Genomic DNA, 16,731 nt, shown 5'->3' with positions numbered 1-16,731 from the left:
CTGATTTTTGTCGCCACAACCACGGGTAGAGATCGTCCTGAGGTCTCCTTACCCAGTGGAGTCACGCTTGCAAATGTTGAAAAGCCGTACTTACTTGCTAAAATAACCAGTGCTTTCACTCTCAGAAAATGTTGAGTCTTGAACAGTGGTCACTGGCTTGGAAGCCTAGTTTTAACTCCACCAATCGACATATTGTGAACATTATAAGACATGTGTTGTAGAAATGTCAATACGTATGACACGTATACATTTGAACATATCCGTGGTTTGCAGAAAGGTTAACGTTTTATCCTGCCGACTGGGCTGGTGAGATGTCTGTCTCCATCCCAGTACAATGGAGATGCGACACATTACTGTTGAGTTTTTCAAAAGGAATTTTTGATGCTGCGAGCCAAACAAACACAATCCAGTCCATTTCCAATGCGTTGGGCGGAGACAGAAATCTCAGAGACAGATAGTTCAAAACATGGGTGCATTAAACTGAAAACTATCTGCATGAGTAGATACCACGAGGGGTAAGTTATAAAATGTTTGCTCTGTGGTTCGGGGTGAAGTGACCCTTTAAGCCTTCGCATTAACCTCACGATAGGATTTGATTTAAACTGACTTCCATAAAACCTGCAGTGTGTTTGTTAATAAAACATCTTGTGACTCTTATCATAATTAAAGCATAATCGCTGGTTTTTGGGGGTAATCCTTTCTGGCACAAGAATGCTAATAGCTGAATAATTAAAAAAGCTCATTTTTATTAAACACCACTTAACCACTTGGTATAGCCACCAATGAAATGTTGGATTTGACATTTCGCTTTGATATTTATAATAAACATGAATTAATAAAAATGCTTTCAGGTGTTCCAGCGATTGTTATGCCATAAGAACAAGGAGGTGACAGTGTGAATTAACAAGCACTAGCTGCTGCTGCGCTGTTTACGCCTGATGAGGGAGGAGTGAGTCAGTATCCACTTGACTATTTCAAAATGTGAAAGCTTACAGCTTCACTAGAGGTAAAGCTGGTTAAAGATAACATGATAAAACAGACAAAAGGAAGCAGAGGAAAAGTGTTCCCCTCACTCCAAAAAATGGCTAGGAGCAAAAACTGTAGAATAGAGATGATTATTTCAACAGTCAGCTGTCTAGCAGATTATCCTCTCTGCTCCAGACCTCCACTATTCATCTGCCCCGTGTCAAACATGCACAGCACTTCTCCAGGACAACACGTTGTGGCAGATTTGCTGCCTATCACAGATCCCGTCGAAGTAGACGAGCGGCATGATTCACACACGAGAACTGTAAAAATATTAGGCTCTTTTTTTTTTTTTATATGCTTCCTGTCTGAATCTCTATCGTAAATTCTTGCATAGATTTTAAATGTTTTTATGTTGTATTCTCAGCTGTACACCGGATTAATTCTTCCCCACGCACAGTGAGGCAGCAGCACCATCTACTGCTGAGCTGTAACTGATACCCAACACAAACCACTCAGAAACAATTCCCCCCCCCCCGCAATGCTTTGCATATAAAATATAATGATGGATGATGATAGACTGGACAGAGCGATGAGCAGCAAACAGTGAAAAATAGTGAAAGCGGAGTTAGAGACAGCTCGAATGGAGATGGCTGATGATGCACAAGTGGAAGGGGTTAGAACAAAACCGACAAAAACAGAGAGAATGGAAATCAAAACTTACTTGATTTGATATATCCATTATAGCTATTTTTAGCTGAGAAAAATGCAGAGACAGATGAGAGGTTACAGGGGAGAACAGGCTTTAATGAAAAGCAAATTATAAATGACAACTGAAGGCTGAGGGGTTTTTCTCTTTAAGGCACTTTAACAAAAGAGCGGTGCCTTGAAGACAACATGGACAAAGCAATGAGAAATAAAACACGGGTCAGTCACGAACATGGTTATGCTCGGTAAGCTTAAACAGATGATCGCTGTCAGTGTTTGGAGGCAGTCACCTGCTGAATATCAACAGTAGAGTAAGTACTCATTTGGTGATTTGCAAGTCAAAAGACGTCTACATGGTGAGGTTAAACCTTAGGTTTATTAATGCAAGGTTATTTTATTTAATTGTTTTAAAAAGGGACAGCACAAGATTAAGAGTAATCGCACCAGAGTTAGCCAGCAGCTCATTTTGCTTCTGTTGTTTCCGGGCAGGTAAACAAAAAACACAGAACAGCAGGTACACTACATAAAACAGCACAATACATAAAAGTTCATCAGTGTGAAAAAAAGGAGGTTTAGGGCTTCATTATCAATTAATCTGCTGAATCTGGAATAACTGATTAATCTTTTGGTCTATATATTGGTGAGAAAAATAGTGAAAAATTAAAGTTTGTGTCTTCAAATAGCAAAACAAACAAACAAACAAACAAACACGAAACCCCCCAAAAAGATAAACATCAAATCATCACAATTGAGAAGATGAAACTCAGGATTATTTTGTATTTTTGCTTGAAAAAAAAAAGATTTTCAAAATATTTGCTGACTCTGTTAACTGACAATTTTTTGGCTTATCGTTCCAGATCTCTTGAAAGGTACAATATGTAAGATTTGGCCAGATGTCTAATTCATATTTTAAACAAACAGATGCTAACTTAGCTAACTTAAGTGCTGCTAACTGTAGATACCGTTAGCTAGTTAGCTCAGTTAGCTGTGCTTTAGTGGTGCAGACACGGAGCTCAGAGCATCAGGGGAGTGTTGGTGTTTACACCGCTAGCACAGGAGCTTCGGACAGAATGGGCTAACTTCAGTAGCAACACAGTTGTAGTTTCTATTTTTTTCACATTTTGTTGATAATTTTTGTTAATTTTAAAATGTTTTCAGCTAGAAATCTTACATATTGCACCTTTCAGTTAAAATACAACGATCAATTCAGCTGCATTACATGACTATATGTCAATGTGAAGCAGATCCTTACAGCTGCACACATGAAACTAGTCATTAAAAAATATATATATACCAAATTCAGCCACGTTTTGATATAACCAGATGTTTTTTTTAAATGAAAACCACCTATGCTTACTGTGTAGACCTGCAGGAGCTAAATGTATCAAGACCCAGATTTATGTGATAATACTGTATGTGCATTTATATTTTCCCTCCGACTCAACCTGCACGGATACATTCAACTTTCTGTGAGTCACTTTTTGGAGCCATGAGTCCCACACATGCTCATTAGTACCTTATTTCAACCCCTTGCTTATAATAAAGGTCATGCATTGAGCTTAAGGCAGGACAGTGACAGCAATGTTCAAACAGGGACCTTGCTGGTCCTGGCATCTGTCGCCTGCAATCGGAGGGCGCGAGCAGAGTCACAGGACTAACAGGCTAGCATCTGTCCCACAACGAGAGAGGAGGAGAGGGGCGGGGGCACTCGGCTGCCTGGTGGTTAGGAACTGTCAGGCTGAGTTTCATGACAACCGGTAGCACTCCAAAAATGAAAATGCAAACATAATTTCCATGTCAGGCCGCATAAGGCCTCGCTCGGCGCGTCTCCCGCACCGTGTCGACAGCAACTCCGGAGCTCTGCTCGAGCTTTAGCTTAGCCGGGGCGATGCTCATGGCACACAACCCCTGGAAGACGTGTTGTGGGCTGGAAATGCCCAGAGACGTTCAACTATACACAGAACGGTCTTTGATCAAGAAACATTGGCTAAAACTGTGTGACAGTCGACAATGTTTTCCAGCAAATTGTATCAATGCTCTGCAAACTCGATACACATTCTTCATGCCTTCTGCGATACATCAGTGCAATTTAACATGCCCTCTGGCTTTAAAGGGGAATCGCACTTGAATTAAGAATTTATATGCAGCTACGACTCAATACAATCCTGCTCTTTACAATTGTATTGTGTTTGTCTTATTGTACAGTTCAATCAATATCACGAGACTCAAGACTCAGACACCCAGAGCTTCTCTTGTGGCACTGGTTTATGTTCTGAATGTGTTTTGGAGATTTTACCCCCAGTGGTGGTTCAAGTGTTTGATCTTAATTTAATAAAACCAGTACATTAGCCTCAATATGTAACGCTACCCTCTGAAAATCCCCTCAGGTGCTCTCAAAACCGACCTTTTGTAATTAATTATCAGCGTTTACACATGGGAATATCTCAAATCCTATCCGGTTCATCCGTTTCTGGAGGGTACGGCGTTGAAATATTTGGATTAACTGAATGTTATTTGGGTTATTTCTTGATAGTTACCCTCTCCAGTGACATCATTATAACTCAAGTATTTTTAAAGCACTGCAATGCAAAATTCTCCACCAAGATTCCCAACTTTGAGCGTGCATCAAGAGAGATTCACGGCGGGGATGCACAGCTGTACATTTTTCATGGCTTCGGCTTTAAATCCTTGGAAAAATATGTTGGCAAGGTCACTGGAGGGGAAGAGAATTCACACTCCGTTGATCTAATTTAAACTACAGGTCAATTTGAATTCACATTCTCTGACAAAACACCAGCAAAACAGTATACTGGCATGCTTCACAACAGTTAAAAAGTCACCTCCACAAGGCAAAGCAACATCTATATCCATGACAGTAACAAACACAGCTGCGAGAGCAAGACGGCACACACGCTAAAGACACACTTGCACGGTTAACACAGCGCCTGTTAGGAAACACTGAAGAGCACATGTCATGGCGACAACTTACAGGCACGTAAAGTGGCTGAGCAATCATTAACAGAGACAGCAGAGAGTGGGATGTCGCGTTGAGGGAAGTCCATGTTACAACGCACATTAACTGGCATGCAAGAGCAGTCCCGCTCTGAGCGGCCGCAATCAAAACAACATGCCAGTCTCATTTTCTTGTAGGCGGACGTCTTGGCTACAGTCACGGGTTCAGACGAGAGGAGAGGAAGAGCAGGTTAATGTCGAGGGTCGTTCTGGAGGAAGAGTGGACAAAGGCAAGACAGGGCACAGAGGAAGGCTGCTGCTGGGATGCACAAGATCAACTTAGTCCTGACAGCGTGCAAATGTCAGAGTAAGAATTTTGAATTTTTTGGGGGAGGGGGGTCATTTCTGGGACGAGCGGGGAAATATCACAAGTTCCTAAAGTCATGTGGTTTTGCGGTAAAAGTGCGACACAAGTGCGGCTGGGGATGGGGGAAGGTCATGTAGGTTTTTAGAAACAATTATACCCATTAGTTCCCTCTAGACTTCCTGACTTCACCCCTACCTTTCACCTCAACATGGCCCCTACAAGCTCAGTGTGTGTCCTCTATGTGATGAGACGTGATCAGAGTCATGTTTTATAATGTTCTCTTAAAGGTCCAATTTGTAAGAAAGTTGATTTTTGAGTCTCTTTCCGACCCGACCGACAATGTTCTGTTCTGTACAAATTGGACCTTTAAGAGTTGTGAAAATGCTGAGATCATCTCTCGTCGTCATGGTATCTGATTCCAGCTGAGGAGTGAAACTCTCGGGCAAGATGACAGAAATTTCTCAGACGAAAGGTCAAAGTAAATGTGATCGTGTCACATCTCACATCAAACCGTTTTCTGGATCTGTACAGTAAGTGCAAAATAAAATGTGCCTTGTTACTCTTCCTGGTTGGTCTTCTAGCTGTGCTCTTCTTGCAGGGATGTTGTGTTAATCAAAGGACTGTGGGGACATCTGGTGGTGATCTGGAGTATCACAGACTCAAGCAGGCATGAATATAATGTCTGTTAACATTACTTTAGAGATGCTGTAATAACTGCACTTTTCCAACTAAATGGTTCGGTGTTGCATGCTCAACTGTTAATCCTTGTCTCTCTGTGTCTTGTCCCAAAAGTGTTAGCGTTTTATAACAGTAATAGAAACATTTTTATTGAATGTTTTCCTCGATTTAAAAAGCGACGTGCACATGACAACGAGGGGGGGGGAGTCCAGGCAGCATAAACCATCGTACATGCAACATTTACAGTAACATTCAAACAAGTTGCTTCACTCGGGGGTAGCAGGCTGTGTTTTCGGGGGGGAAATGAATCCACATTACTCACAATATATCACTATAAAGTGAATTTTTTAAGGAAAGTGTGTCAAGTTCCCAAGCAGCAGGAAGAGAATACATCAAATGTTAAGATGAGCTGCGACTGTTAAGAACAAGGTAAACTGTATTAAATCAGCGATAAAGTGACATGTGACGTTTTTAAAAGTCTAGAACCACACGACCCGTCCTGGTACCGGTGGTGTTAACAGTCTCTCTGAATGCCTGTTAACATCACAAAGTTAGCAATTAACTGTATCGGCCCATACAGCTGTTATACAGAAGAAAACATGGCAAACATCCACACAGGCAAATGGACAAAATGCACATTTAGACTGTATTCACCAGGCAGAAAAAATCTCTCTATCCCCTGAGGAAAAGATAGAAATAAAGACTACTTAAAGTATCAGTTCACCCAAATTACACACTAATATTACAGAGAAGATTATCTCAAAACCTCAGCACATAAAAACAAAACCTTCTGCCAGTGGAAAGCTTTGTTTTGTAATTTGGGTGAACTGCCCCTTTAATGAGGGCGATTATTTATGTCAAACAGGTCCAGATATGTAGTTTTTGGAGTGAACCTGTTTCTTTTGGCTGCAGAAAGTAATCCGATGACCTTTGTTTCATGCCAAAGTTACAAGGTTTCAAGAAATGAATAATTAACGCAGGAACTAAGTGGTTTGGACACGTGGCTATGTAGGTCATGTAAATACACCATCGCCTACGCTAGACTGATGCTAACTCGGTGCTGTTTCACTTCATGCTGTGAAGAAGGGGTGAATGAGTCAAACAAACTTAGTCAATGTTTTTGCATGCGGTCACTTACATTTCTTGCAACCACATTTCTTTATCCTTTTGGGATCAGTAATGTCGTCGTGGCAGGCTTTACAGTAAAACAGCGCCCTGTGGAAGAAAAACAATAATCATTGAAATTATGCTGAAATAAAGCAGTTATACACATTAAATCTTGAAGTTCCAGTTTCAGTATTTAGTGACAGTATTTGACTCGGATAAAACGTTAAATTGAGGCACAGAGATGCATTTAATCTGAAAGAATCAGGTTGATTAAACACATTTAATCCTAGACAATCCTAGACAAGCATTTGAAACATTTGTCAATACCATATCAAAAATGGGGTGAGCTTTCCTTTGGAAGCCAAATATTAATGTCAAATTATGCTTTTACCATTGATAATCAGTCTGTACTGAGCTGTTTGATACAAGCAGATACAAGCTAACATCATCTAACAACTTCCTAAGCTATGTCAGCATGTGACCTAGCCCACCAATTAAACCAAACAAGTCTCCTCAGCTACTTCATAGGCAACAAAGCATACACTTCATCATCAGCTAACTTCATCACAATACAAAATGCTAGCTTACAGCAACCAATTAACTACATGTTAAGCTATCTAGCATGTTTCCTAACCCACCAAATAAGACTCTTCTGCAACTTAATCCTAGCAAGCAACAAAGCACACACTTCTATCTATAACAACACCAGCTAACATCATCCGCTAACAACATGCTAGCTCACAATAACAAGCTAGCAACATGTTAAGATACAGTATATATAGCTGGCAGCACGTGGCCTAACCTACCAAACAAACCAAACAAGTCTCCTCGGCCATTTCATCGTAGAAAGCAACAAAGCATACACTTATTTTTATAATACACAGCCGAATTTCATCAGCTAACCAAATGCTAGCCTTTAGGAACTAGTTAGCAACATGTTAAGCTATATGTAGCACGTTTCAAGCACTGGCAGCATGTGACCCAACCCATCAAACAAACCAAACAAGTTTAGTCTGCTACTTCACCCTAGCAAACAACCAAGACTCTATCTATAACATCACCAGCTAACATCATTGGCTTACAACATGCTAGCTTAAAAACAGCCAGTTAACGACACGATTGGATAACTAGCATATTGTTTATTTTTACTTTTTTATGAAAATCAAATACTTGCACCAACATCACCACTGAGGGAATAAACTTATGCAACCATCCCTTAAATTGTTTTCATCCTAGTGAAGTTTGAGTAAGTTATCTTTAGTCATTTTACCTGCATTTTAAAACTCAGCTGAAAGAAAGTGGTAGAGATACTGTACACAATGTCTAATGGCTCAGAGCTGCAGCATGAAAAAACAGCATGACTTTACTTTTAGACACCATTTAATCTCAGGTCCCATTTATTATTACCTCTTTACTTCTTTGGCATCGCTGGCAATGAAAAAGCCCAAGGTCCCCTCCTGCATTTTCACGTGGTTTCCAGGATTTATCAGGGTGCTGCGAGGATTTATAGAGCAAAGATGTCACAGCGGAAAGTTATATCACAGAATTTGCAAGGCTTTGCACTAATCACTGGCAGTGGCACATGCTGGCAGGATTAGTTTTCACAACTCATTTGGCAGGATCGCCTCTGTTTATTAAATTAAGTTGATGAAAGCAGATAGTAGTGACACTTCAAAAGGTATGAAATGAGCATCAGTGCATTTTAGAAATCATTAAAAACAAAAGCCTCAGCTGTGCCCAAAGAAAAACCAGCCACCCACTCCCTTATTAATTTGTCAGGATGTTATCAGAAAAACGCTTGTGATGTCTGCGAACAAACCAATTCAGACACCAGTTTAGCACTTTCTGTCGGGCGCCTTGTGTTTGCAGTCAAACAGAGAAGCTGATTCAAAGTAGCTTCATCACTGAAAGCAAACACCGACAACAAACACACCTGCGTATTTAGCTTTTTTTTTGCATCCATGAATTTTAATGATTTTCAACATTTCACTGCGAGCAGATCCACTTACCTGCTCTCCCTTTGATCAGACTTGTACTCTATAGCGATGAGCAGCAGCTTCAGCTTCACATAGCAGAGTCTGGAAGGAGAATAACAATGTAATTAGATCTCATGCACGCTGAATATAATACTGCATTGTTAATTCGAGTACAGCACTAGTCGTGGGCGCTGTATGTGTACTGCCATTGACTCTTGCTTTCTTATTCTTTCCTTGAGCATCTGTAATACCCGAATCTCCCCCCTGGGGGGGGATCAATACAGGATTATCTGATCTTATAATACTCATAAATGGTAATTCCAGGATTTTGTACAGAACGGTTCATAAATGTACGGAAGCCACAGAGCGGCGATGCTTGCTTATTTTTGTAAATCCCATTACTTCGAGGTCACAGTTACCAATTATTACAATTATGACCGGGATTTTTTTTTTTTCTTGTTAATGATACAGTAATTTGCAGCCTATTGTTTTATTCTCTCAAGATAACAAAGAGATTTAACCTGCTATCTCAAGAAAACTACTTACTGATTCCAATTTAACAACAAAATTATCTTGAAATCTTGAAATAAAAAAAATGACCTAACCGCTTTCACCTTCCATCAAAACTTGCAGCTTTAGGTTAAAACATATATCTAACCTTTATACTCCTAGTCTTTTGATGTATGGTTGTATGAGGTATTTCAGTGTACTTACTCGCAAATTACAGGGAAGGACAGGCCCACAAAGGCACTCGACAGGTACTCAGTGTACATCTCATTGGCTACTCCTTCCAGGTAGTACTTCTGCCACGTGTCCTCCTCAATCTATAACAAAGATTTATCACAGAAAGCTTGTTTTATTTCAAAAGTAACCTGAACACAAAAAAACTAAATAATGCAGGTTTAACTTCCCCACCCACTCACCAGATGCTACAAATGGGCCTCATCTGGGAGACTCATTATTATCTATTCAGACCATTCAGCCAACTTTTACTTTTGTACTTAATCCAGTGAGCGCAGATGGATGAATCATAACTATGGCTACCTTGATGAAGGACCTCATGGAGAAAAGGTTGGCCAGCATGGTGGAGAGGCCCTGAGCCAGGCAGCTCTGGGCGATGAAGCCAAGCTTGAGCTCCGCAAGACAAATGGCATCATCTCCCTCCTTCCAGGTCCAGCTCGGGATGTTCAAAAGGTGGGCCTGGAGGCAGGAAAAACAAAGTTAGAGGGATACAAACTGTGCAGAGAAGAGGCCGAACGATAAATCTCTCCAAGTAAAAGTAACAGATTACACCAACCTTATTGTGGTACTGCAACATCTGAGTGATTATTCTGATCTTTGGATGGTAGTTCTTGATTGATATCACTCTGATGCATGAAAAGAAGGACAAAGCAAAATCCTCGATTAATTTTCCAGGTACGTTGATATCATTCATTAACATACAAACTCCTTACAGCTCTCAGGAATCATTCATACTGTATATTATTAGGATAATTTACAGTTTTGTTGTGTCCTTCGATGAAAAAAAATGTGCTGTGTTGTCGCTGATTCATGTTTCCTCTCCTTTTGAATTCTTGATAATCCTCCAAAAAGGAAAAGTGAGCACCAGGAGCTCGTTCATGCCGAGAGCCTGTCTGTTTACAGGCAGAGCCAGCAGCTCCGACACGCTCGCTTACACTCACAGTTTAACTCCAGGAAGAAGAAACTGGGAACTGATATCAAACACTGCCGTTCACTTTCAGTAGCCTGATTATTTGGTGACATTTCTTCCATCCCATCCTATTACGTCTGGGCTCCAAACACCTGTCAGTATACGTCTGGAGGGCCATGCTGCTGCAGAGTTTATCAACTGCTGTTTTATTTAGTTTTGCAGGTTTAAAGATAGCGTATTGTTAACACAAGATGAGCCAGTGTAACTGCTGAACAACTGGAATAACTGTGGCAGAAGCCCTCTGATGGAGTAGGACGAGAAGGTGAAGAAGAGGTAGAAGAGTGATAGAAACAGAGGTAAAACAAGAGTGAACGGACGGGTATTCACTCGATGGAGGGCTTGACCTTTGATCTTTTGTATATAAAATGTCATCACCTCATCGTTTTATTTTATTAGACATTTGTGAAAATGTTGTAATTTGTTATTACTTAGAATTATCATATGAAGTATTGAGAAATGGCCATAACTGTGTTTTGTGAGGTCACAGTGACCTTTGACCTTTGACCACCAAAATCTAATGGGTTCATTCTTGAGTTCAAGAGGACAATTGGACCAAATTTGAAGAATTTCCCTCAAGGCCTTCTTGAGATATAGCATGCACGGACAAACAACACAGAAGATAACAGAACATAACGTAAGATAACGTAACCTAACCTAATGTGACGTAACGTAAGGTAAGGTAACGTAAGGTAACGTAAGGTAACGTAGTGTAAGATAGCGTAATGCCTCCAGCCGCAGCTATCTCGGGTGCCGAAGCATAAAACAAAACGTAATAGACAAACTCGTATATCTCGGAGAGGCTGAGTCAGTTTACCTCATGATGTTGGATGCATCCTCGGCGTCGGGGTCAGCACAGTATTTGTTGGCTAAGATCAAACAGGCATCAGCTGATTCAATCTGGAAACACAATCACACACAGCGAACAGATCAGTCAGTGACCTGAAGTATAGTGTAACACTATATAGACGCCACAACAGCGTTTTTTCCTCTGAGCCACAGAGGAGGAAGTACTATGTGTGAGTTACCTTCACTCGGGCCAGGTCATGTGGGTTTAGGACAGACCCTTGGTAAAACTCCACCTGGGTGAAGTGTCGCTTGAACAAGGCTTCCAGCTCAAGATTAGGGGAAATACTGAGAGAAGAAACAAAAAGAAACTTTTAAATCAGAGGAGGGACACTATTTATACTCTCCCGAGGAGACGATTAGTTTTTCAGGGACACAAGTGAGAGAAAACAAACAGGTTTTGTACTTACTTATGGAGAAAAACAATTTCTACATTGACATCATCCCTGTCCTTGTGTAGGAAGTCTTTTAGAAAGTTGGACACGCTCTCAAGTGTAATATGACCACAGACCACGATGTGCCTGGAAAATGAGGTGCAGAATAATAATGAAACTAAAATGTAGTCGGAGAAAAAAGTCAACAACAAAACACACACACGCACACACACACACACACACACACACACACTGATGTTTTATCTTCGCCTTTGTCCTGAAATCAAAAGGTGAATCTGAGATGAGGGACATGAAAAGTAATCAGCACTGTTGTATTTAGGTGATTGATTCAAAATCCGTGTGGAAATATTAAAAAAACTGTGTTGATGTTCCTGTCGTGACGATTGAGGACTGACTGAGAGGGTCAGAGAGCAACGTGGATTTCAGTATCAGATTATAAAGGATCAGAGTTTACTTGGATGGAGATTATGAAATCAGCTCACGGTCTCTCTCGATTACCACATATCACAGATCCTTTATGTAAGGAACACAGTTTACGTTTATTTCTATATGCCTATATTCTATTTTTTATTCATAATTACTTAGAAAATAATTTAATATGTGACGATTTGTACTGCAGTGATTCTTTCTGGCTTTATTGTTCAGTAAATGCGTCAGAATTATTGGTGTTTTTTAAGTGAAAGAGTTTAAAGGATGTTATGTTAATGACGATAATGATACTAATAATTACAAGTAAACATAAAGAAAAAAAACAGATGGAAAATAATGATGCTAATAATGCTATCCAGCTAAAGTAGAAATTAAAAGTAGACATAAAAAATAAATGTATTAATATTTAAAGGTAGGGAGCCAAAATCAATCATACAGGAATAAAAATGCTAAATGTTGACAAATGTTCAATTTACAGATAATAATAATAAAAAAAAGACAAAATAATGGATACAAAGACACAGAAATCACGTAAAAGCTCTGATTGTGAGTTTTTCTACAAAACCGACAAACAAAAGAAGCTCAGATTTGGTTTTAAGAAAAGTTTCCAAACCAAGTCGGACTTCTTGAAAAACGAAGTGAACGACCACAAGTACCAAAAGCATGCTACAAGGAGCCGTATTTTGTTTGTTGGAGGCATCCAGCAGAATCTCACTGTCTTTAGAAACAGCTGCAAAAGCTTGGGACACAAAAGTGTATACATTAAAGGAATAGTTTGACATTTTGGGAATATTTTTTTGCTTTTCTTGCCACGAGTGAGGTGAGAAAATCGATGCCCCGTTCATATCTGTGTGTTAAGTACGGAGCTAGGGGGTCATTAGCTTAGCTTTTCAGGCTAACCTAGGGCCAAAAATATACGCTCACCAGCACCCTATGATGCTAACTAATTAAGACGTATCTTGTTTTGTTTTTTTATTCCATACTCATGTACTACATGTTAAAAAATGACATGTTCTATTTTTATGAGGAATTACTGTACATGCTAAGATAAGCTAAGCTAAGCTAATCACCTCCTGGCTCTAGACTTATCGTACAGTCATGTGTGGTATCAATCTTCTTTTCTGACTTTGGGCAAGAAAGTGAATATGCATATTCCACAAAATGTCAAACTATTCCTGTAAGCTCAAGATTTTATTTAGTCCTGAGGGTGTAGGTCAGACTGAAGATAAAGGCCAAGAATATTCAGAAGCGAAGGGGAGACAAGCAGCAAAGTTTTTCCAAGAACAGAAAAACAAAATCCCAAAAATCAGCATGAAGCAAGCGATGGCGTACAGGACTGGATGTATGAGTTTGATCATTTAATCAGGTTTATCATTTTATCATGGCTTTATTGCTGTCTTGAAGGCTCTCTCTTAAAATGTAATTATTCTATATATATATTGTTTTATCAAAAATGAGTCACTCTCATATGAATACATTATTATTAATTATTTATTACCCTTCAAGATAACACACACACAAACTGATTTAGCTCTACTGCATACAGCACAGAGTTAATTAGTGAGTAGTAGGGCTCTCTATCAGTCAATACTTGTATGGATTTGATTTTGGAAGTTTGAGTTTGGGTGGGTGCACAGGGAGATGGGTGAACAAAACTGTGAACGACTGAAAACACTCGACTTACAAACACAATATTGGCACAAACGTACATCGACAATAAGCAGCCTAATTACAAGTAAGACACCATGAAACATGTAGGATTTTCTCTCAGTGCACCAAAAGAATAAGTGTAATATAAACTGTTATACACCCAAAACTTATGTATATATTTAACCAGGATACTGTATATCTGTGCTTTCTAGTTTGCTATGCTAGCTTACAGTGGCTGATGTAAGCTAACGTTAGCAAACGTTAAGCGAGATGTTGCTTTTTAACTGGCTTTATGACTTTTTATACCTGTGTCGCAAAATGTTTCAGCATTTACCATTATCATGTAATTGTTAGGCCACAGCTGTTCAGTAAGAGCAGGCTAACGTATGTTTTAGCTTTAAGCTAGGCTATGTCACCAGTTGAGTCAATGGAGAATCAAGCTAAAGCTAACCTAAACATTTGTTAAGCTGACCAAAACTTACTTTAAACTGGACGAGGACGCTACACAGCCTATTTCTTTAATAGCTTATTATAGTTTATTTCTTTTGCAGATCAAGGAAACAATATTCATTTGGATTATAACAGTTTTTATCACAGGGATAGATGATAGAGAAAATCCTACAAGTGTCTAAGCATGACAATAGTGTATGTACATGACTACACCGCAAAAATATCTGTCTTATCAAGTCACTTCTGTCTGTTTTTGAGCTCTCAATGTGCTATTTTCTCAAAACAAGTGAAAACATGGCAAGTTTCAAAATCCCCCAATAGGAAGTGAACTAGGCTAAAAAAGTATTTCCTGAAATAATTTTTCTTCACCACACTGACAGTTAATCTTCAGGAAATGTTTGAAACAAGTTCAACTGCACTACCAGACTATTTTCACAAACTGTCAGGACTCAGTAACAGACACAAATCACTCGTTGAGACAGAGATTTTTTTTGCGGCGTAAAAGCAGATTTTCGTTCATGACAAGCAGCGATGACAGCCTGCACACATATAAAAGCAGCAGCAGTACAGTACAATAAACTCTACACATTAATCATGGCCAAGTTCTTCAGTCACAGTGTGACTTTAGTGCTGACTGAGATCATTACATCTCATATTAAAGTTTCATTACGTCTATTTAGGCAAAAAAAATCAGGGTGTGTCACCTCTTTACGAGAGGGCCACTTTGAGTCACACAAAACCACACCATTAAAAAGTTTGCTGTTTTGTCATTTGTTTGACTTACTTTCTGCCTCTGGTCGAGTTATAACTCCCTCCATATTTCTTCCGATTAAGGATGAGAGCAGCAATTTCTGGCACGTAGCGAGCAAACATGGCCTACATGCATGAAAAAGAAAAAGAAAAGGGCATGCAGCGAAGGTTCTACTGCGGCGGAGGCAGTAGAGCCTCCTTGAATACTTACTTTCTCCCATTAACCGCACTATAGGAACCACCATATTTCTTGCGGTTTCCTATTAACTCTATGATTTCAGGGACGTAGCTTGCAAACATGGCCTAAGGAGAAGATAGGAGACAGAAGAAGAGTCTAAAAAAAGGAAAGGCAACGAAGAGCAGGTCCTCTATTTTTTACTCTAAAGAAAAGTCTGAGAGACGAACACTAGTGAAACTGCAGGAGGAGTATTAATATTTATTTGTTAACAGGAAAAAGAAGAAAGAGAGTTAAAAAACTCATCATCTACGACTTGAATGTAGCCTGAAGTTATATCACAGTTACATTCAATTAGTGCTGTAGTATGAAAATGAAAAAGGAAATTATAAGGCCAATATTTACGGATATTGGAAGAATAAAGGAGAATAATGAAAGCTGATGAGCGGTATGTCAATCTGTGATAGAAAAATAAAGATTATAAAAATTAAGAAAAAAGCCTTATGTGCCATGTTTCGTCCAACAAACACACATGTCGGGTTGATTTGGATAGCACAGCTGAATGGATGGCACGACTCTGAGACTCGTCACTAAACTCTAGTCCGCCTGTTTTTGTGTCGGGGTGAGGACTTTTGTCCATTACCATCAGAACGCTAGCCCTTTCACTAACCGAGCTAACTAACTTATGGCAGCTTGCTACCGTTAGCAGCAGGTAAAACCTTCAAAATCACCGTGGTACTTATTTCTTGTCGTCAAACTGGCCATATAACATCTAATGACATCTTAATGGCAAGACCAAATTGTACCACTGTAGTTGAGGTCAAGAAAAATATTCACAACACAATTCTGATGGTCTCATAACAGCCAATGTCAAAACCAACCACACATGAGAGGTTAACGTAATGTTTACACATAAAGCTAGATCATTTATTTGAGTGTGATCATCGGGCTACAGTATGACGTGTTTATGACAACGAAGGCGTCTCACACAATGTCAACGTTGCATCAAAAGTGACATAACTGACCGGATGACACTTGACACAGAATCATTTTTGCATTTTGGATTGTATAGAGATATTTTATAAGCTGAAGGTCAAGTAGACGGATGTTTTTTTGTTGTTTTTTGGAATTGAGGGAGAAAATATCAGCGTAGAAAAATATCTGTACGTGTGGATGAGGCCTGAGAATATATTTAATCATATTCCTCTATATGCCTTTTAATATTTGTGCAGAAACTGAAATTTTGGTCGCTACATCCATCCAGCTGGGCTATAATAAATCATCCTGGTCTCATTGTGTTTGTTGGAAAGAGGGAGGAGGAGGAGGGGCAGGAGGGTGGAGCCACCTGAAACCGCAGTACTTTTAACAGTTAACAACAAATGCAAAAAACGTCTTAATTATTCTACATGTCATACAGAAACAAAACTTCAGCATTATGCCTGAATAAATGCTGCAACACTATAAACAAATCATACAATAATACATGACATGCAACATACTGTGGTGAAGTGACGCGCCACAGAAACACCTAAACAACAGGTGAAGGGCGTCCTGAGCTCAGAGCGTCCCGGCGT

The 16,731-nt window shown here is 39.6% G+C and overlaps 1 protein-coding gene and 1 long non-coding RNA gene across 16 annotated transcripts in view; one reads left to right on the top strand and one right to left on the bottom strand.

Annotated features, from left to right (window-relative positions):
• The window catches only part of LOC311250724 (calcium-activated potassium channel subunit alpha-1a-like), a 92,802-nt gene that overhangs the window by 21,065 nt on the left and 55,006 nt on the right, over nt 1-16,731 (bottom strand). For 7 of the 15 annotated variants that reach the window (XR_014621309.1, XM_084342711.1, XM_084342710.1 and 4 more), the window contains exons 9-20: nt 15,194-15,285; nt 11,719-11,829; nt 11,491-11,596; nt 11,280-11,362; nt 10,052-10,121; nt 9,799-9,954; nt 9,469-9,578; nt 8,788-8,856; nt 8,186-8,272; nt 6,810-6,886; nt 4,664-4,837; nt 1,691-1,723 (exon numbers count right to left, since the gene is read on the bottom strand). Coding sequence is in view for 14 of the 15 variants with exons in the window: in XM_084342711.1 (XP_084198837.1) it covers nt 1,691-1,723; nt 4,664-4,837; nt 6,810-6,886; nt 8,186-8,272; nt 8,788-8,856; nt 9,469-9,578; nt 9,799-9,954; nt 10,052-10,121; nt 11,280-11,362; nt 11,491-11,596; nt 11,719-11,829; nt 15,194-15,285 (1,168 nt within the window). In the remaining variant the exon portion in view is untranslated. Of the gene's footprint in view, nt 1-1,690; nt 1,724-4,663; nt 4,838-6,809; nt 6,887-8,185; nt 8,273-8,787; nt 8,857-9,468; nt 9,579-9,798; nt 9,955-10,051; nt 10,122-11,279; nt 11,363-11,490; nt 11,597-11,718; nt 11,830-15,016; nt 15,109-15,193; nt 15,286-16,731 lie in introns of all 15 variants that reach the window. The other 8 variants (XM_084342707.1, XM_084342703.1, XM_084342709.1 and 5 more) reach the window with 5 other exon arrangements.
• The window catches only part of LOC311250728, a 54,810-nt gene that overhangs the window by 18,998 nt on the left and 19,081 nt on the right, over nt 1-16,731 (top strand). The window lies entirely within an intron of this gene.

Source organism: Pagrus pagrus (assembly GCF_965226575.1).
Source record: "Pagrus pagrus genome assembly, chromosome: 21".
Taxonomy (NCBI): domain Eukaryota; kingdom Metazoa; phylum Chordata; class Actinopteri; order Spariformes; family Sparidae; genus Pagrus; species Pagrus pagrus.
Note: the sequence above shows the minus strand (reverse complement) of the source record. Positions and strands in the feature narration are given on the sequence as shown.